This window comes from Zalophus californianus, chromosome 10 (genome assembly GCF_009762305.2).
Source record: "Zalophus californianus isolate mZalCal1 chromosome 10, mZalCal1.pri.v2, whole genome shotgun sequence".
NCBI classification, from domain to species: Eukaryota; Metazoa; Chordata; class Mammalia; order Carnivora; family Otariidae; genus Zalophus; species Zalophus californianus.
Window position 1 is genome coordinate 78,554,833 of NC_045604.1, and position 21,405 is coordinate 78,576,237.

Genomic DNA, 21,405 nt, shown 5'->3' on the forward strand with positions numbered 1-21,405 from the left:
GCGCCCGCCGCTCCTTCTGCAGTGTTGGAAGTTCCTCCAGGGGAGGTACCCAGAGGACGAGCGGACGGCCAGGGTGTGGGCAGTTGTAACTTTACTAGATGCGGGGCTGAGCTGACAGGACAGTGGAGAAGACAAGTGGACAGAAGAGGACAAGATACCGGCGGGGTGGCAAGGACGGAAGGGACGGGGACGGAAGGGAGAGTGGGAAGACGGGGGCTCGGGGGCGGGGCCAACGCGGCAGGGGAGGGGCCAGGCTGGGGGGGAGGGGTCAAGCCGGGTGGGAGGGGCCGGGGGCAGGGGCGCAGTAGCAGGAGCCGCTGGGTGGGGTGACCCCCTCCCGCGAAGTTGGAGAGACAGAGGCAGCTGGGGTGCACTCGCGGGGTGGGTCACTCACCCTGAGCCGCGCGGGCACGGTGCCCAGCAGTGCCGAGAGGCCGTGGTGCAGCTCCAGGGCTAGCCCGTGGTGGCCGCGCTGTCGCCTCGCCTCCAGGGCCACGCGGAGCTGCTCGCTGTCCACGCTCGCCGTCAGCCCGGCCGCCACGCGGTGTCCCGTGCTCTGGGCAGAAGCGAAGCTGTGGGTGTCCCTCGGACCCGCTACTCCCCCCCCCCCCGCCCCGCCCCGGGGCCCCGTGCCTAGCCCCCCACCCACCCCCGTACCTGGAAGTGACCTTGGCCGTCCACGGAGAAGGGGAGGCCCCAGCGCCCGAGGCTGGGCATCGTGTGGGCCAGGCTGGCGCGGAGCCTGCTGCCCGGGGCGCCGGGGGCCGGGCCGTCCAGGCCGAGGGCAGCGTCCAGCTGACCCCACGCACTCCGCAGTGCCAGGCTCGCGGAGAGGTTGGAAGCCCCGTGGGTGTGTGACAAGAGCATCTCTGCCTCCGAGGGGAGTCCTGGGGGCAAAGGGAACCACGGAGATGGCTGAGCCCAGTCTGCACTCCACGGGAGCCCTAAGCCGGCAGAGGGTGGGCAGCTGTGAGCCCACCTTCTCTCTGCAGGGTCTGCAGGCCTCGAGGCAAACTCCGGCCTCTCAGGTCCCACTTCCCCCAATATACCTGAGCAAAGCATATGAAAGGGTCAACATGAAACCATTTCCGATCCTCAGCAGCGATGATTTCGCCGGGTACCACACTCAACGAGTGAGAAGGTCAGGTGTCCCCTTCGCATTTCTAAGCCCCCCAGGGACAGGGACTGGCTCTCACGGAGCAGGAGGGGAATGGGGCGGGGGGGGGGGGTCTTATCTTTCGCTCTCCCCTAGCTGCTGCTCCTTTGGGCCCCGCCAGGCCTTACTGAAATGTCCCCAAGAAGCTGGGGGTGTCCTGTTTCCTATCTGTGAGCAGGAGCATATCCTGGAGGCCCCACTAGACCAGCTTCCAAGACTGAGAAGTAAGTTGGAGGGGAGATGCTGTGGTGGGGGTCCCTGGGGGAGGGGGTGGCAGCAGGGGCTCTCTGCCACTGGGTTTGGAAGCATGTCAATACTCAGGAACTACGACTATCTCTGTATTGTGTGTTCTGGATGAATAACAGACGCCAGCAGGGGAAGGAAACAGAGCTGGAAGGTGGATCTGGGGGCTGGAGGCTCCTCTCTCTCCCCCCTCCCTTGGCTTCAGGAACTGAGAGCCCTTGGGGAGGAAGGCATGCAGCCCTGTTCGCCCCTCCTACCTGCCTCACTCAAGGTGCTGATGTTGTGGCTCAGGCTGCCTGAGAGCTGGCCACGCCCAGGGCCCCAGGTGCAGACCCCGCCCAGAGCCAGGCTTGCCAAGTGGGCTCGGAGGCGGGCCTGGCCCCCGAGGCTCCCCGGCCGGGCCTGCAGTCGCCCTCTCAGCAAAAGCTCTCTTGGCAAGGCCTGGCTGCTCTTCTGGGGGAGGATGCCCGTCACACTGTGCACGCTGGTGCTGTTCCCTGCCTTCTCATGCTTGTCCCGCAGGAGGAAGCCCAGCACAGCTGAGTCAGCAGTGATCCTGACGGTTCCTGCAGAGGATGGCAGAGAAGGCGTCCAGAGCAGGGGGTCAGCCCAGGGGACGGGCTTGCTCTGGGCAGGAGGGAAAAGGATCCTGGGGTAGGAAGCTCCTAGATCCGTGATGTAATTCTAACTCTTGTCAGGGGGTGGGGCACATCTGGGAAATGGACCAAATTAAACCAGCTCCCTTCCGGGATGCTCTGAGGACTGAAAGCTAATTCACAAACAAAAGGGCTTGGAGGGGGCAGGGGGGGAAGCAGCATGCCTAACAAGAGGTGTCCGTTAATACCGGTGCTCAATTCCTGCTCAAGAGAGTCACAGACCATAGTGATAGAATGGCCCCGTTATACAGATAACAAAACTGAGACCCAGGAAGACTTGAGGGATCCAACCCATAATTCTAGGGACAGAAAAATTGCTCAGGGGTCTCATCCATCCAGAGAAGAAGAAGATTCTACACATTTGGGCGAATCCATGCCCATATGTAACTCATGCAATAGGGAAATTCTTGCTCTTATCAGAACATTTCAATCTCCTGCCCCGACCAGTTTCTTTCAGAGCCTCGGTGTGGTCCAACTGCCCTTATACCTCCCCTCCTATCATTCAAAGTTGGACTCATGGGTTACCACTTTCATGAAGGAGGCCCTTGTGCACCCCTGGGCTGCTTTAAACCCCCTTGTTCTGTGCTTCCAGACAAAGAACTCATGCAAATCTCAATCACAGAGTACAGAGCACTTTCCACACCGACAGAGTTTCTCGCAGAATCTTAAGATCATCTTTTTACAAATTCCTTACACTGTAGGGCCCTATGTCACCACATCCTCTAAGATACTAACCAGTCAGCCATGGATAACCAGAGTAAGATTTCACTAGACTATTAAGAAGCAAGAGTGAGGGGGTGTCTGCCTTTGGCTCAGGTCATGATCCCAGGGTCCTGGGATCGAGCCCCGTATCGGGCTTCCTGCTCTGCGGGAAGCCTGTTTCTCCCTCTCCCACTCCCCCTGCTTGTGTTCCCTCTCTCACTGTGTCTCTCTCTGTCAAATAAATAAATATTTTTTTTAAAAAAAGAAGTGAAAATGAAATATTGTTGGATGGGACAACATAGAGTCCAGGAATAGACCCACACACATGGTTGGTTGATATTTGACAAAGGTACAAAGATAATTCAGCAGAGGAAGGATGGTCTTTGTAACAAATGTGCTGAAATGATTGAAAATCCACAAGTAAAAAAATGAACTTGATCTTTACCCGATCACCCAAATTAATTCAAAATTAACCACAAGCCCAATTTAAAAACCTAAAACCATAAAACTTCCAAGATGTGGCCTCAGATTTAGTAGAGATGTCTTATATGATGGCAAAAGCATTATTCACTAAAAAAATAATCAATTGAACTTGATCAAAATTTCAAACCTCCGCTGTTCAAAAGACTCCAGTGAAAGAATATAAAGCCACAGACTGAGAGAAGGTATTTTCAAAACACACATCTTACACAGGACTTGTATAAATAATTCCCAAATTCAGTCTGGGAATTCAAGAAAACAACTCAATTTTTTAAGTGGGGAAATGTTTGAAGAGACACTTTGCTCACGAAAATTTAAAAGTAGCATATAAGCCTTTGAAAAGATGTTCAGCATAATTAGTCCTGAGGAAAACACAAATTTAAACCAAAATGGGATTCAATTTTAAATCACAACTGAAAACCCCGAAATCAAAAATCGACAACACCAATTGCTAACAAGGATGCAGTGCGACAAGGATTCTCACCACACTGGCGGGAATGTGAAATGGTACAGCCCCTCTGGAAATAATCTGGCAGTTTCCTATAGATTTCAACATATATTTGCTGTACAATCCCGCAATCCCGCTCCTAGGTATTTACTCAAGAGAAATGAAACCATACAGTCCCACAAAAACCTGTAGGCCAATCATCATAGCAGCTTTATTCCTAACTGAAAAATACTGAAAACCACCCAAATGTCCTTCAACCGTGAATGGATAATTTGCAGTATCTCCACACCACGGAATACTACTCAGCAATAAAAAGGAATAAACTCTGGATATGTGTCACAACTTGGAGGCGTGTCGACCACATTATGTTGGGCAAAAGATACCACACTCAAAAGTTTACATACCGTATGTTCCCATTGATGTCACGTTATAGAAAAGCCAAAACTATGGGGATGGACAACAGCTCAGTGGTTGCCAGGGAAGAGGGTGGGAGAGAGACTGACTACAATGGGTGGCAAGAAGAGACTTTAGGGAGAGATGATACAGATGGAACTGTTATCAAGACCGTGTTGGTAGCTACACAACTGTACGAGTTTATCAGAACGTAAAGGGTTTTTTCCTGTATGTAAGTTACACTCCAAGAAATGATACCTCAATCATTGCCTTCAAAAATGAAGTAATATGTGTTAAGTGTTAAAGGATGAAAGAGAGACCATCAGTGTACCTCAAAGTAAAGTTGACAAGAAGAGTTTTCTGTGACATTTTTTTTATTTGAATGGGCTTAAATTTTTTTTTTTTAGAGTTTTTATTTTTTATTTGACAGAGAGAAAGAGAGTACAGCAGGGGTAGTGGCAGGCAGAGGGAGAGGGAAAAGCAGGCTCCCTGCTCGTGGGGCTTGATCCCACAACCCCGGGATCATGACCTGAGCCAAAGGCAGATGCTTAACCATCTGAGCCACCCAGGCGCCCCAGGTTTAATTTTTTCAAACCTTTGTTATTTTATCATGAAATTTGGTTTGGGCACATTTTAGCCAATTTGGGAGTAGGAGGGTTGGTGCTGATGTTACTACCAGACGAGAGAATGGCATCCACCTCTTGGGGGAAGAGCAGAGTCTTTAGGTTCTGAAACACTGGGCCCTGGACAGATGTCCGGCTAGGGTGCTGGGGTCAAGGATGCATGCGCAAAGGGTCCCTTTTTGTGTAATCCTGGCTTTGGGAACATTGTTAATGTTTCACATAATCAAAAAACAAATACATAAAATCAGTAAGGATAGGGGAAAACCTAAAAATGGAATACAAACAGAAACCATTGAACCCAACTATACTTCAAATGATTAACAGAATCACATGGGAGTGGGTAGGGGGATTAATCCTAACGAACTTTTGAACACAGTGTTTAGATTTATGCCTTCAACAACTACTTGGATGAATCTCAACCACATTACATTCAGGCCAAAGACAAAAGGAACTCTAATCAAATATTGAATTCTAGTTAATAAAGTTTACTTTCATACAGGTATAGGTCAGTAACTCTGAAACTACTTTCTATATATTCTTGGGCTGAACAAATAAGTAAACATGTTATGGATAATCAGAGTCAGGTTTCTTTCTGTTGGAGAAGGGAATAAAAAATATGAAAATGGAAAACAGTGAGAATGAGCTTTTTGAGGATAGACTGAAATTGAGGACATCAGTGTGAACTAATGGTTTTAAACTTATCTATCGGTAGACAGATATAGAAATGTGTGTGTGTGTGTGTGTGTGTGTGTGTAAGCTTCCATTTTCTAGATCCATCCATTGAGAAGGCCCGGGACTGATAGTGCAGTAGGAATAAACATACCTAGCACCCAGATCTTAGTTTCTACATACTATTTTGCACTGAAAGGAACCAAGGATCCTTGAGAAATGGATTATTTCATGTCACAGAAAATATGAAATGAGACTGAAACATCTTTTTGGTCATAAAGGAAGGAAGTGGTCAGAGAACATAGAAACATGTCAAAAAGACATGGGAAGAGTTCCATTTCTGTTAATGGTGGGGGAGCTTAACTGGACGAATGCTCCCAAGATGGTCACTGTAAATTCTAGGCAAAATTAATAAACAGCTATCTGCAGTGACAGGAGAGTGACCACAAATAGGCAGACCTGGAATGGAGTTAACACTTGGAGGAAATGACCAGAGCTAAATGATTTGCATGTGTTTACTCTTTTTTGGTGCCACGAAGGTGGACAACATTCGGACAGCAATCTGCAGTCCAACTGATTCAAGAGTCTGAGAACAGAGTTCAAAGTAACAACAACAAATGGAAAGTAAAGTGGGGAATTCTGGAGAAAGACACCCAGGGGAAACCCTAAATTCTACTTATAAACTCTGTTCAAATTTTTGCTGATCCCTGAACTTCACAAGGGTGGAACAGACTCCAAGCAGTCCAGCAAAAATAACAGAACTGAACTGATTTCAGCTGCATCCTCCCAGAGAAGAGAGAGTTTGGACTCTGAGCCTAGCTGCCAGCCAAAATAAGGAAAAAAAAAAAAAAAAAACCAGCAAACAAACAGAAACACTGTTTAGAGAAATAAAAAATAATTCAGAGTCTCTACATTATTCAAAATGTCCAGAATACAATCTCAAATTCCTAGACATACAAAGAAACAGGGCAAGGATTTTAGCAGATAAGGATTTTACAACAGTTCTTATAACTATGCTCAAGAAAATAAGGAAAATATTCTTGTATTGAATGAACAGATAGGAAATCCCGTCCTAAAATGGAAATCATTTTTGAAAAACCCTGATGGTACTCAGCGTCAGGGAAATACAAATCAAAACCACAATGAGATATCACCTCACACCTGTCAGAATGGCTAAAATTAACAAGTCAGGAAACAACAGATGTTGGCGAGGATGCAGAGAATGAGGAAACCTCTTACACTCTTGGTGGGAACGCAAGCTGGTGCAGTCACTCTGGAATACAGTATGGAGATTCCTCAAAAAGTTAAAAATAGAGCTACCCTATGGCCCAGAAATTGCACTACTAGGTATTTACCCCAAAGATACAAATGTAGTGACCTGTAAGGGTACATGCACCCCAATGTTTATAGCAGCAATGTCCACAATAGGCAAACTATGGAAAGAGCCCCAAAGTCCATCAACAGATGAATGGATAAAGAAGATGTGGTATATATATACACACACACAATGGAATATTACTCATCCATCAAAAAAATGAAATCTTGCCATTTGCAATGAAAGAGATGGAACCAGAGGATATTATGCTAAGTGAAATAAGTCAGCCAGAGAAAGACAATTATTATATGATTGCACTGATATGTGGAATTTAAGAAACAAAACAGAGACACATAGGGGAAGGGAGGGAAAAATAAAACAAGATGAAATCAGAGAGGGAAACAAACCATTAGAGACTCTTAATCATAGGAAACAAACTGAGGTTGCTGAAGGAATGCGGGATGTGGGTGATGGACATTAAGGAGGGCACTGGGTGTTATATAAGACTGATGAATCACTGAACTCTACCTCTGAAACTAATAATATACTATATGTTAATTAATTGAATTTAAATAAAGTTTAAAAAAAAAAAGAAAAACCCTGATGGAGAGTCTAGAACAAAAAATACAAAATCTGAGATTTAAAAAAAAAATGTATTGAACAGTCCAAAAATTTTTATTGGGTGGTATTTGGAGAAGACAGAAGAAAAAGTAAGTGAGCTGGAAGACAAATCAATAGACTTTTGAAGAAAGAAAAAGACAAAAAAAATCAAGGGAACTTCAGAGACCTGTGGAACAGTATCAAAAGTTCTAAAACTTATCAACTGGAAATCCCAAGGAGGAGAGGAAAGAGAAAATGGGACAGAAAAAATATCTCAAGAAATAATTTTCCCAAAGTGAAAATTTTCTAAATGTGTTAAGATATATGCACATACAAAATATCCTTTGAGAGTGAAGGCAAACGTAACATTTTCAGACAAATCAAAATGAAGGGGATTCACTGATAGTTAGCCTGCCTGCCAAGAAATGCTAAAGGTGGTTCTTTAAAATGACAGGAAATGATACCAGAAAAAAGTTTTGATCTTTAGGAAAGAAGGAAGAACATCAAAAATGATGAATATCTATGTAAAAATATAAAAGACCACTTTATTCCTCTTAACTGTTTTCAAATCAATATGACTAAAGCAAAAATTATTATATTGTATTGGAGGTTTATAGTGTATACAGATCTAACACAGAGGGCAACTATAGCAGAAAGGATGGGGGATGAAAGTCTAGGTTCATACAATTAATGTGAAATGCTTCAATACAAATGCTAAGTAGAACATTAAATGATATCAAGGAACAGAAGCTTAAGGAGCAATAGATAAATTAAAACTGAGTTCTAATTTTTTAATTGATCCAAAAGCAAGCAAGAAAAGAAGACTAGAGGAACAAAAAATATATGGGAAAACAGAAAATAGAAAAATAGATGTAAATCCAATTATATCTATAATTACATTAAACATCAATCAACTAGTATAATTAAAAGGCAGAGATTGTCAGACTAGACATAAAAGCAAAATCCAACTATATGTGGTCTACAAGAAATTTAAATATAAAGAAACATATGTTTAAAGAAAAAAGGTGGCAAAATACACACAGTGTAAATGCCAATAAAAAAGCAAGAGCAGGGGCGCCTGGGTGGCTCATTCGTTAAGCGTCTGCCTTTGGCTCAGGTCGTGGTCCCAGGGTCCTGGGACTGAGCCCCGCATCGGGCTCCCTGCTCAGCGGGAAGGCTGCTTCTCCCTCTCCCACTCCCCCTGCTTGTGTTCCCTCTCTCACTGTGTCTCTCTCTGTCAAATAAATAAAATCTTAAAAAAAGCAAGAGCAGCTACATTAATATCAGACAAAACAGACTCCAAAGAGTCATATAAGACACAGCACATTTCACAATAAATGGGTTGATTCATCAAGAAAGTGTAAAAATCATAAATGCTCATATACCTAATACCAGCTTGTCAACATACATGAAGCAAAAATGGACAGAATAAAAGGAAGAAATAGAGACATCCACAATCACAGGTGGAGAGGTTAATACCCCTCTCTCATTAACTACTACAATTACAAGACAAAAAGAAAATCACTAAGGATATATATCAGGACAGCACAACCAAACACTTGACCTAACCGACCTTTATAGAACATTACACCCAACAACAGCAGAACACAAATTCTTTTTCAGTGCATAAGGTATGTTCACAGATAGACTATATACTGGCTTGTAAAACAAGTCACAACAAATTTTAAAAGACTGACCTTCTGACCACAATGAAAATAAATATCAAGAAGCTATCTAGGAAATTTTCAAATATTTGGAAATTAACCAATATACTCCTAAATAACCCATGGGTCAAAGAAGAAATCACAAGAGAAATCCAAAAATATTTCAAAATAAATGGAAATAACATGACATCAAAATTTGTGGGAAGCAGTTCACAGAACACTGAGAGGCAAATATACAGTTTTATATGCTTATATTAAGAAAGAGAAAAGGTCTAAAAATCAACGGCTTGAAGGTCCACCTTAATAAAGTAGAGTAAATCCAAATTAAGGGTAAGAAAGGAAATAACAGAGATAAGAGCTGGGATCAAAGAAATTGGAAAGAGACAACTAGAGAGAAAACAAAACCCAATGTTGGTTGACAAGATCAACAAAACTGATGAAATCCTAATTAGACCAAGGGAACAGAGAGAAGCACAAAGTAACAACTATCAGGAAGGAGAGCAGGCCAGCACTATAGTACCCACCTACATTAAAAGGATAATAACAGATATAATGAATAACTTTATGCCAAAAAATTTGACAACTTAGTTGAAATGGACAAATACCCTGAAAAGTTTAACTTACGAACTTACACATGATGAAATAGAAAACCTCAATACCTCTATATCCATGCACGTTACAAAAAACTTTTCCACGAAGAGCACTCAAGGTGGTTTGCAGGTAGAGTCTATCAGACACTAAGGGAGCATGAACACCAATCTTACACAAACTCTTGGAAAATAAAAGAGAAGGAAATGCTCTTCAACCTGTTTTTTGAGGTCAAAATATTAAGGAAAAAATAAAAACTTAACAGGGGAGAAATCTGGCAGACACTATGTTAATCAAGTGATCAAAACTATTGTCACCGGGCGCCTGGGTGGCTCAGTTGGTTAAGCGACTGCCTTCAGCTCAGGTCATGATCCTGGAGTCCCGGGATCGAGTCCCGCATCAGGCTCCCCGCTCAGCGGGGAGTCTGCTTCTCCCTCTGACCCTCTTCCCTCTCGTGCTCTCTATCTCTCATTCTCTCTCTCAAATAACTAAATAAAATCTTTAAAAACAAAAACTATTGTCACCAATACTGGGACGTACTGACCTTGGGTACCTCTGAATATGATGATGCCTTACTACTTTGGCTTCCTTGAAAGTAGTCATGAGGAAGCATGAGACCAACCCCCAAATAATGGATAGTCTACAAAATGACTACCCCGTACCCTTCAAAAATGTAAATATCATGAAAGGGAAAGAAATACTCTCAATTTTCTGATTTTGATAGCTGCACTGTAGAATGTAGGAAAATATCTTTTATTTTATTTTTAAAGCTTTTATTTCTTTATTTGACAGAGAGAGAGCATGAGCCAAGGGTGCGGCAGAGGGAGAGGGAGAAGCAGGCACCCCACTGAGTGGACAGCCAGACTCAAGGCTCGATCCCAGGACCCTGAGATCATGATCTGAGCTGAAGCCAGACACTTAAGCAACTGAGCCACCCAGGCACCCCGAGGGTTATCTTTATTTTTAAGAAATAAATACTGCACTATTTAGGGGTGAAGAACTATCATGTCTGCAACTTAGTAAAACACAGTTCAGAAATAAATTGTATTTTTAAACACAAATAAAAATAGTACATACAGGGGCAGAGCAAGATGGCGGAGGAGTAGGAGACCTAGATTTCGTCTGGTCTCAGGAATTCAGCTGAATAGGGATCAAACCATTCTGAACACCTACAAACTCAACGGGAGATCGAAGATAAGAATAGTAACAACACTCTGAACAGAAAAGCGACCACTTTCTGGAAGGTAGGATGTGCGGAGAAGTGAATCCGAGGCGATATTCGGGAGGATAGACGGTGGGGGAGGGGGCCTCCGTCGGCCGCTTCTGGTGAGTGGTGGAGCCGCGGAGCACAAAATCGGAACTTTTAGAAGTCGGCTCCGCTGAGGGACGTTGCTCCAGTGGCTAAGCGGGGGGGTGGAACCCTCGCGGGACAGTGTGGTCTCAGGACCCTCGGGGTCACAGAAAAACCGGGGGTGCCTGAGTGCGGCAGAGCTCTCAGGTATCGGAGCAGGGAAGCCGGCTGCAGAGACAGAGCCAAGGCACGGGCTCTCAGCTTGGGGTTGCCATAGACTGTGATCCATGGCCCACTCGGGCCACTGCTCCTCCAGCAGGGACCCAACAAGCGGCAGAGCCGGGGAGACTCCCCTTCCTCCCCCGGGAGGAGCGGCGCGGGGGTGCACCGCAGGGATCTGCTGGGTTTGGAGACTCCACATGGGGTCGGGTGCCAGAGATAGAAACGCTCGGTCACAGGCCGGGTGAGCACGGAGTGCGGCTGGAGACCGGGGAGACGGGAGTGACTGCTTTTCTCTGGGGGCACACTGAGGAGTGGGGGCCCCAAGTTCTCAGCTTCTCCAGGCAGAGATTGGGAGGCCACCATTTTCACCCTGGTCCTCCAAAGCTGTACCGAGAGCTTGCAGGGAACAAAAGCTCCTGAGAGCAAACCGGAGCAGCTTGCTTAGCCCGGACCGACAAGGGCGGGGCAATTCCGCCTCCGGCAAAGACATTTGGGAACCACGGCAACAGGCCCCTCCCGCAGAAGATCAGCACGAACAGCCAGCAAGCCAAGACCAAGTTTACCGATCAAGGAGAACCGGAGAACTCCAGCACTAAGGGAATACTGCACATAGAATTCATGGCTTTTTTACCATAATTAATTAGTTTTTCAAAGTTAATTTTTTTAACTGTTTTTTTTTTTGAATTTTTCTTTTTCCCTTTTTCAAACAACATCTTATCAATCCCTTTTTTAAAAAAACATTTTTTATTTTTCATTTTTAGAGTCATATTTTTATCCCTTCATAGTAGTTACCCTTATTTTTGGCATATATATATATATATAAGTTGTTCTCTCTTTAAAATTTTGAGATACAATTTCTTCTTCTTTTTTTTTAAGATTTTATTTATTTATTCATGAGAGAGAGAGAGAGAGAGAGAGGCAGAGGGAGAAGCAGGCTCCCAAGGAGCAGGGAGCCCGATGCGGGACTCGATCCCAGGACCCTGGGATCATGACCTGAGCTGAAGGCAGACGCTTAACCATCTGAGCCACCCAGGCGCCCGAGATACAGTTTCTTCTAACAGATCAAAATATACCCTAAATCACTAGTGTATGGCTTTGTTCTATTCTCCTGCCTGATCACATTCTCTCCCTTTTTTTTTCTTTTTTTTCTTTTTTCTTTTTCTTTTTAAATCTTCTTCTTTCTTTTTAAAAACCAACTTCTTATCTTATCAATTCCTTTTATAAAATCTTTTATAATTTTCATCTTTACAGTCATCTGCCATCCCTTCATTGTATCAACCCTTATTTGTACATATATAAGTCTTTCTTCCTTTAAAATTTTAGCAGGTACTTTCTTCTAACAGACCAAAATATGCCCAAAAGCTAGTGTGTGGCACTGATCTATGCACTAGCCTGATCATATTTGATCATATTCTGCTTTTTTTGTTTTGTTCTGTTTTTGTTTGTTTTTATCTTTTTCTTTTTCCTTTTTTTTTTTCCTCTTCTTTCTTTCCCTTTCTTGTCCCCTGGTTTCAGGTCTTTTCTGATTTGTATAGAGTATATTTGCTGGAGACATTGTTAACCTGTTAGCATTCTGTTCTCTCATTCATCTGTTCTCCTCTGGACAAAATGACAAGACGAAAAAATCACCTCAGCAAAAAGAACAAGAGGTAGCACCGTCTGCCAGGGACCTACTCAATACTGACATTAGTATGATGTGGGACCTAGAGTTCAGAATCATGACTTTAAAGATACTAGCTGGGCTTGAAAAAAGGGTGCAGGGGCGCCTGGGTGGCTCAGTTGGTTAAGCGACTGCCTTCGGCTCAGGTCATGATCCTGGAGTCCCGGGATCGAGTCCCGCATCAGGCTCCCTGCTGAGCGGGGAGTCTGCTTCTCCCTCTGACCCTCTTCCCTCTCGTGCTCTCTATCTCTCATTCTCTCTCTCTCAAATAAATAAATAAAATCTTTAAAAAAAAATAAAAAAAAGGGTGGAAGTTATTAGAGAAACCCTTTTTGGAGAAATAAAAGAACTAAAATCTAACCAAGTCGAAATCAAAAAGGCTATTAATGAGGTGCAATAAAAAATGGGGGCACTAACTGCTAGGATAAATGAGGCAGAAGAAAGAATCAGCGATATAGAAGACCAAATGATGGAAAATAAAGAGGCTGAGAAAAAGAGAGATAGACCACTACAGGATCACGAGGGCAGAATTCGAGAGATAAGCGATACGATAAGACGAAACAACATTAGAATAATTGGGATCCCAGAAGAAGAAGAAAGAGAGAGAGGGGCAGAAGGTATATTATAGGAGCAAATAATAGCGGAGAACTTCCCTAATGTGGGGAAGGAAACAGGCATCAAAATCCAGGAGGCACAGAGAACCCCTCTCAAAATCAATAATAATAGGTCAACACCCCGACATCTAATAGTAAAACTTACGAGTCTCAGAGACAAAGAGAAAATCCTGAAAGCAGCTCGGGAGAAGAGATATGTAACCTACAATGGTAGAAACATTAGATTGGCAACAGACCTATCCACAGAGACCTGGCAGGCCAGAAAGGACTGGCATGATATCTTCAGAGCACTAAACGAGAAAAATATGCGGCCAAGAATATTATATCCAGCTAGGCTATCATTGAAAATAGAAGGAGAGATCAAAAGCTTCCAGGACAAACAAAAACTAAAGGAATTTGCAAACACAAAACCAGCCCTACAAGAAATATTGAAAGAGGTCCTCTAAGCAAAAAGAGAGCCTAAAAGCAGCATAGATCAGAAAGGAACACAGACAATATACAGTAACAGTCACCTTACAGGCAACACAATGGCACTAAATTCATACCTTTCAATAGTTACCCTGAATGTAAATGGGCTCAATGCCCCAATCAAAAGACACAGGCTATCAGAATGGATTAAAAAACAAGACCCATCAATATGCTGTCTGCAAGAGACTCATTTTAGACCCAAAGACACCCCCACATTGAAAGTGAGGGGGTGGAAAACCATTTACCATGCTAATGGACACCAAAAGAAAGCTGGGGTGGCAATCCCTGTATCAGACAAATTAGATTTTAAAACAAAGCCTGTAATAAGAGATGAAGAAGGACACTATATCATACTTAAAGGGTCTATCCAACAAGAAGATATAACAATTGTAAATATCTATGCCCCTAACGTGGGAGTAGCCAATTATATAAGGCAATTAATAACAAAAGCAAAGAAACACATTGACAACAATACAGTAATACACCCCCCTGACTGAAATGGACAGATCATCTAAGCAAAAGATCAACAAGGAAATAAAGACTTTAAATGAAACGCTGGACCAAATGGACTTTATAGACATATTCAGAACATTCCATCCCAAAGCAACAGAATACACATTCTTCTCTAGTGTCCATGGAACATTCTCCAGAACTGATCACATCCTAGGTCACAAATCAGGTCTCAACCGGTACCAAAAGATTGGGATTATTCCCTGCATATTTTCAGACCACAATGCTTTGAAACTAGAACTCAATCACAAGAGGAAAGTCGGAAAGAACTCAAATACATGGAGGCTAAAGAGCATCCTACTAAAGAATGAATGGGTCAACCAGGAAATTAAAGAAGAATTAAAAAAATTCATGGAAACCAATGAAAATGAAAACACAACTGTTCAAAATCTTTGGGATGCAGCAAAGGCAGTCCTAAGAGGAAAGTATATAGCAATACAAGCCTTTCTCAAGAAACTAGAAAGGTCTCAAATACACAACCTAACCCTACACCTAAAGGACCTGGAGAAAGAACAGCAAATAAAGCCTAAACCCAGCAGGAGAAGAGAAATAATAAAGATGAGAGCAGAAATCAATGAAATAGAAACCAAAAGAACAGTAGAACAGATCAACGAAACTAGGAGCTGGTTCTTTGAAAGAATTAACAAGATTGATAAACCCCTGGCCAGACTGATCAAAAAGAAAAGAGAAATGACCCAAATCAACAAAATCATGAATGAAAGAGGAGAGATCACAACCAACATCAAAGAAATACAAACAATTATAAGAACATATTATGAGCAACTCTATGCCAGCAAATTAGATAACCTGGAAGAAATGGGTGCATTCCTAGAGATGTATCAACTACCAAAATTGAACCAGGAAGAAATAGAAAACCTGAACAGACCCATAACCACTAAGGAAATGGAAGCAGTCATCAGAAATCTCCCAACAAACAAAAGCCCAGGGCCAGATGGCTTCCCAGGGGAATTCTATCAGACATTTAAAGAAGAATTAACACCTATTCTCCTGAAACTGTTCCAGAAAATAGAAATGGAAGGAAAACTTCCAAACTCATTTTATGAGGCCACCATTACCTTGATCCCAAAACCAAACAAAGACCCCATCAAAAAGGAGAATTACAGACCAATATCCTTGATGAACATGGATGCAAAAATTCTCACCAAAATACTAGCCAATAGGATCCAACAGTACATTAAAAGGATTATTCACCATGACCAAATGGGATTTATCCCTGGGCTGCAAGGCTGGTTCAACATCCACAAATCAATCAACGTGATACAATACATTAACAAAAGAAAGAACAAGAATCATATGATCCTCTCAATAGATGCAGAAAAAGCATTTGACAAAGTACAGCATCCTTTCTTGATCAAAACTCTTCAGAGTATAGGGATAGAGGGTACATACCTCAATATCATAAAAGCCATCTATGAAAAACCTACAGCGAATATCATTCTCAATGGGGAAAAGCTGAGAGCTTTTCCCCTAAGGTCAGGAACGCGGCAGGGATGTCCACTCTCACCACTGCTATTCAACATAGTATTAGAAGTCCTAGCCACAGCAATCAGACAACAAAAAGAAATCAAAGGCATCCAAATCGGCAAAGAGGAAGTCAAACTCTCACTCTTTGCAGATGACATGATACTGTATGTGGAAAACCCAAAAGACTCCACCCCAAAACTGCTAGAACTCATCCAGGAATTCAGTCAAGTAGCAGGCTATAAAATCAATGCACAGAAATCAGTGGCATTCCTATACACCAACAACAAGACAGAAGAGAGACAAATCAAGGAGTCGATCCCATTTACAATTGCACCCAAAACCATAAGATACCTAGGAATAAATTTAACCAAAGAGGCAAAGGATCTGTACTCAGAAAACTATAAAATGCCCATGAAAGAAATTGAGGAAGACACAAAGAAATGGAAAAACGTTCCATGCTCATGGATTGGAAGAACAAACATTGTGAAGATGTCAGTGCTACCTAGAGCAATCTACACATTCAATGCAATCCCCATCAAAATACCACCCACTTTTTTCAAAGACATGGAATAAATAATCCTAAAATTTGTATGGAACCAGAAGAGACCCCGAATAGCCAGAGAAATGTTGAAAAAGCAAAGCAAAGCTGGCGGCATCACAATTCCGGACTTCCAGCTCTATTACAAAGCTGTCATCATCAAGACAGTGTGGTACTGGCACAAAAACAGACACACAGATCAATGGAACAGAATAGAGAGCCCAGAAATGGACCCTCAACTCTATGGTCAACTCATCTTTGACAAAGCAGGAAAGAATGTCCAATGGAAAAAAGACAGTCTCTTCAACAAATGGTGTTGGGAAAATTGGACAGCCACATGCAGAAGAATGAAACTGGACCATTTCCTTACACCACACACAAAAATAGATTCCAAATGGTTGTAAGACCTAAACGTGAGACAGGAGTCCATCAACATCCTAAAGGAGAACACAGGCAGCAACCTCTTCGACCTCAGCCGCAGCAACTTCTTCCTAGAAACATCGCCAAAGGCAAGGGAAGCCAGGGCAAAAATGAACTATGGGGATTTCATCAAGATAAAAAGCTTTTGCACAGCAAAAGAAACAGTCCACAAAACCAAAAGACAACCGACAGAATGGGAGAAAATATTTGCAAATGACATATCAGATAAAGGGCTAGTATCCAAAATCTATAAAGAACTTATCAAACTCAACACTCAAAGAACAAATAATCCAATCAAGAAATGGGCAGAAGACATGAACAGACATTTTTCCAAAGAAGACATCCAAATGGCCAACAGACACATAAAGTGCTCAACATCGCTCGGCATCAGGGAAATCCAAATCGAAACCTCAATGAGACACCACCTCACACCCGTCAGAATGGCTAAAATTAACAAGTCAGGAAACGACAGATGTTGGCGGGGATGCGGAGAAAGGGGAACCCTCCTACACTGTTGGTGGGAATGCAAGCTGGTGCAACCACTCTGGAAAACAGTATGGAGGTTCGTCAAACAGTTGAAAATAGAGCTACCATACGATCCAGCAATTGCACTACTGGGTATTTACCCCAAAGATACAAATGTAGGTATCCGAAGGGGTACATGCACCCCAATGTTTATAGCAGCAATGTCCACAATAGCCAAACTGTGGAAAGAGCCAAGATGTCCATCGACAGATGAATGGATAAAGAAGATGTGGTATATATACACAATGGAATATTATGCAGCCATCAAAAGGAATGAGATCTTGCCATTTGCAACGACGTGGATGGAACTGGAGGGTGTTATGCTGAGTGAAATAAGTCAATCAGAGAAAGACATGTATCATATGACTTCACTGATATGAGGAATTCTTAATCTCAGTAAACAAACTGAGGGTTGCTAGAGTGGGGGTGGGAGGGATGGGGTAGCTGGGTGATAGACATTGGGGAGGGTATGTGCTATGGTGAGCGCTGTGAATTGTACAAGACTGATGAATCACAGATCTGTACTTCTGAAACAAATAATGCAATATATGTTAAGAAAAAAAAAGATAGCAGGAGGGGAAGAATGAAGGGGAGAAAGTCGGAGGGGGAGACGAACCATTAGAGACGATGGACTCTGAAAAACAAACTGAGGGTTCTAGAGGGGAGGGGGCTGGGGGGATGGGTTAGCCTGGTGATGGGTATTAAAGAGGGCACGTTCTGCGTGGAGCACTGGGTGTTATGCACAAACCATGAATCATGGAACACTACATCAAAAACTAATGATGTAAAGTATGGTGATTAACATAACAATAAAAAATTATTTTAAAAAATAGTACATACACACATATATGTGTATAGAGAGAGAAAGAGATAAGGAAGAAGAATGATAAACAATGTGGTAAAATGTCAGTAATTGATGGGGCTGGGCCTATGGGATTCTTTGTAAAATTCTTGCCACTTTCCTGTAAGTCTGAAATTATGTCAGAATTAAAAGTATTAGAAAAAATATGCTTGGGAAACACTGCCCCTAACTCTTCCTCCTGGGTTTTTCCAATATCCATTAGTACATTAAGGGCTCTGACAAGTCCTGCATAAGGAAGCTGGTTTGGTATTTTGTTAGAAGATTCACTCTGTCAGAACGGGTATTTGTTTCTGACAAAGAGGTATCATCAATGTGTGACATACTGAAACAATCTATCAGTGGACTTGAAAACATGCAGGATTTAATCTACTCTGCGGTTCCACGGAAAATGCTTGCCCAGGACCCCCACTGCCCCTGCCCTGTGGTGTTCCCCAGGCTCACCCTCTTTGAGCATCTCCTTCTGCTTCAGCATGCCCTTGAGGGTCAGGAGGCGGGGCAGAGCTGTCCAACAAGCCACCGTGTGCTGGACTTGGCTCTGCAGGGTCAAGACCTGGCCTCCCCTCTTCTCCATGGAAGCCTTGAGGAGAAGCTGTGCTGTGTTCTGGTCCACCAGCACCTTATAAAACAGCCAAATCCTAGGAAGGAACGTGATGGGGATAAGGTACAAACTTATCCCCGCAGACAGGAGGTGGGTCCCTGAACCCCACTGTCCAGGCCCATTATAGGACTGCTTTACTGGCTCTCAGCCCATGGGGATGCAGTGTAATAGGGATTAAGATCATGGGCTTTGGGGTCAGCCAAACCTGGGTTTGAACCCCAGTGCTGCTACTCACTAACTGTGGCCATGGACAAGGACGTAAGCTCTCTGAGCCCTAGTTTCTTCTTCTGTAAAGTGGGGGATAAAATAGAACCACTGATATTGAGTGGATATTGCTGATAACTTATCAATGCATCATATGATGATGAGCAATGAGAAAATAAAGAGGTTCAACAAGGCTGGTATTAAACTTCCTGGAGAATTGGGGAAGGGGACATGGTCCCTATAATCCACCCAGATGTTCTTCATAGGGCACCATGGGAGACACCTCCCTTGAGGATCAACACCAGAAACGAGATCAGCCATGCCTTCTTTCGTGCACACTCACACGGGTGTGAGTGTGTTTCCCCATGGCCTTTGAAAACGCCACTGGTTGGTTTCTCTTTTTTCATTGACTACTAGGAGGCTCAGAGCCAAATTTTAAGCTGAGCTCTAAAAAATGTACGGGACCTCATGACCTCATGACATGCATTTTGTTTCCTAAAGCCACTTTGAGCACCTTCCTCTTTTCCCCATTTTTCTTTTCCCTTTACGCTCATTTCCTCATGTGTTTTGAAAAATCTAGAACAAAACTTGGCATCCGTGGGCCAAAAGCAGCCCACTACCTGTTTTGTAAATAAAGTTTTATTGAGACAGCCACGCCCATTCATGTGCATGTCATCTAAGGTGTCTCTGGGCTACAACAGCAGAGTCATTGCCACTGAGACCGTATGGCCCATAGATCCAAAAATACTTATCAACTGGCCCGTTGCCTGAAAGGTTGTCAATTCCTGACCTAGAACAATATAGGTTTTTATGATCTGCCTCAAACCCTTGAAAGACTGGAGACAACGCTGGACATTCGGACAGATGGATGAATCCGTGGATGGACAGCTCTAGGTGGTAATTCTGGGGACAGGGTTATCTAGAACCATACCCAGAGCCTTGGGTCTCCTCAAATTCACAAAAGCTGCCAGTGCTGGGACTCTGCAGGAAACAGGGCACTAACATTCAAGGGAGATCCGACCTGTGCCAGAATGAGTCCTACTCCAAGGGCCAGTGACAATGGCAGCTAGGCAGTGAACATCCTTGCTGGCCAGGCCCTGGTGGGCCATGCACGTGTGCCACTCCATTAACCCGAGGACAACCCCAAGAAGCAGGGGGAGAGACTCAGGCACAGGAAGTCACAGCGGCTGACCCAAAGTCCCAGAGGCTGAGCTGGGGTTTGAACCCGGGCAGCTGGCTCCATGGCCCAGGACCCTGATGGCCATATCGTAGTGGATAAACCTCCGTGTGAAGATATAGCCCGAGGCAAAAGACCGTCCCAACTTTCTCCCCATGACTATCTCTAGAGACTCTTGTTTTACGCTTTATATTTTATTGTCATCTTTCAAGTCATCCACAATGAATGCAGGCATTACTAAGAAAGAAAAGAAAAAAGAATGATGGGCAAAACTGAATGCCTCCTTCTTCCTTTCCCTCAAGGGCCTAAAATCAAGAACGGCCGAAGGTGGGGTGATTTAGACCCAGTCCCCGAGTCATGGAGGAGGGCACCTCTCTGAACGAAGATTTCCCATCTCCCAAGACACGAGCCCTCTGCCCTTGGAGGCCCTTCCCCTGCCTCGCACAGCCCTTGGGGGTCCTCACCTGGTTGGGGCCACCTTGCTGGACAGCTGCAGCTGAATGGCCTGGGGGGCGCTGAGGACTGCCTGGTGGAGGAGGACGCTCATGTCCCAGCCCCGGCTGCGTCTCTGGGTGTCCTGGCTGGTGTCAGCCTCCAGCAGAACCAGCTCCCGGTTGGACATGTGCACAGACAGGGAGCCGCTGAGGCTGTCTTTGTATCGTTGGGCAGCCACCTGCACCTGAGGGGAGGCAGGAGAGGGCTTAGAAGTGGAGGGAGGACTGGAAAGGTCTGTGGAAACCAGCTACGTGGGAGGGCCCTTCCTCCAGGAAGCCTTCCAGAGCCTCTCCAGCTCTGAGAACCACCAAGCCCCACAGACAGCAAGCACACAGGAAGAGAGATGGCAGAGGGAACGGTGGTGGACTGCCTTCCCTGACCCCAGCTCCTGGCCCAGGGACAGAGTCTTACCTTGTCCTTCCCAGCATGTGTGAAATGGGAATTTCCATCTTACAGATTGGGAGACTGAGGCCCAAAGAGAGTCACATATTTAATATGGGCCTGCATGGGCTCTAAAACTCATGCTTGTGCCTGAAGGGAACAGCAGGCGGGAGCAGAAGACCCCTGGGCCACTCGGTTACAGAAAAGGATGCCCCCAACAGTGCCCCCCCTGGGGCCCAGAAGACCCCCAGAAGCTCTGGGGCTTAAAGGGGAAGGTGTCCGGTGCACAAGGAGGAGCCATCCTGGGGGTCAGGCTTGGTCAGGCCCCCAGGGGTGGGGGTGGAGCAGGGAGGCCTGCTCCTCCACCAACTTTGCAGAACTGGAAGCCCCTTTCCTCATCTGAGCCTCAGTTTCCCCA

The 21,405-nt window shown here is 44.3% G+C and overlaps 1 protein-coding gene across 1 annotated transcript in view; it reads right to left on the reverse strand.

Moving 5' to 3' along the window:
* Positions 1 to 21,405, reverse strand: part of LOC113932557 — a 167,529-nt gene that overhangs the window by 68,374 nt on the left and 77,750 nt on the right. Inside the window, 5 exon segments of the mRNA XM_035722212.1 lie at positions 395 to 556; positions 658 to 887; positions 1,657 to 1,965; positions 18,574 to 18,767; positions 20,576 to 20,790. Coding sequence (XP_035578105.1) covers positions 395 to 556; positions 658 to 887; positions 1,657 to 1,965; positions 18,574 to 18,767; positions 20,576 to 20,790 — 1,110 coding nt within the window.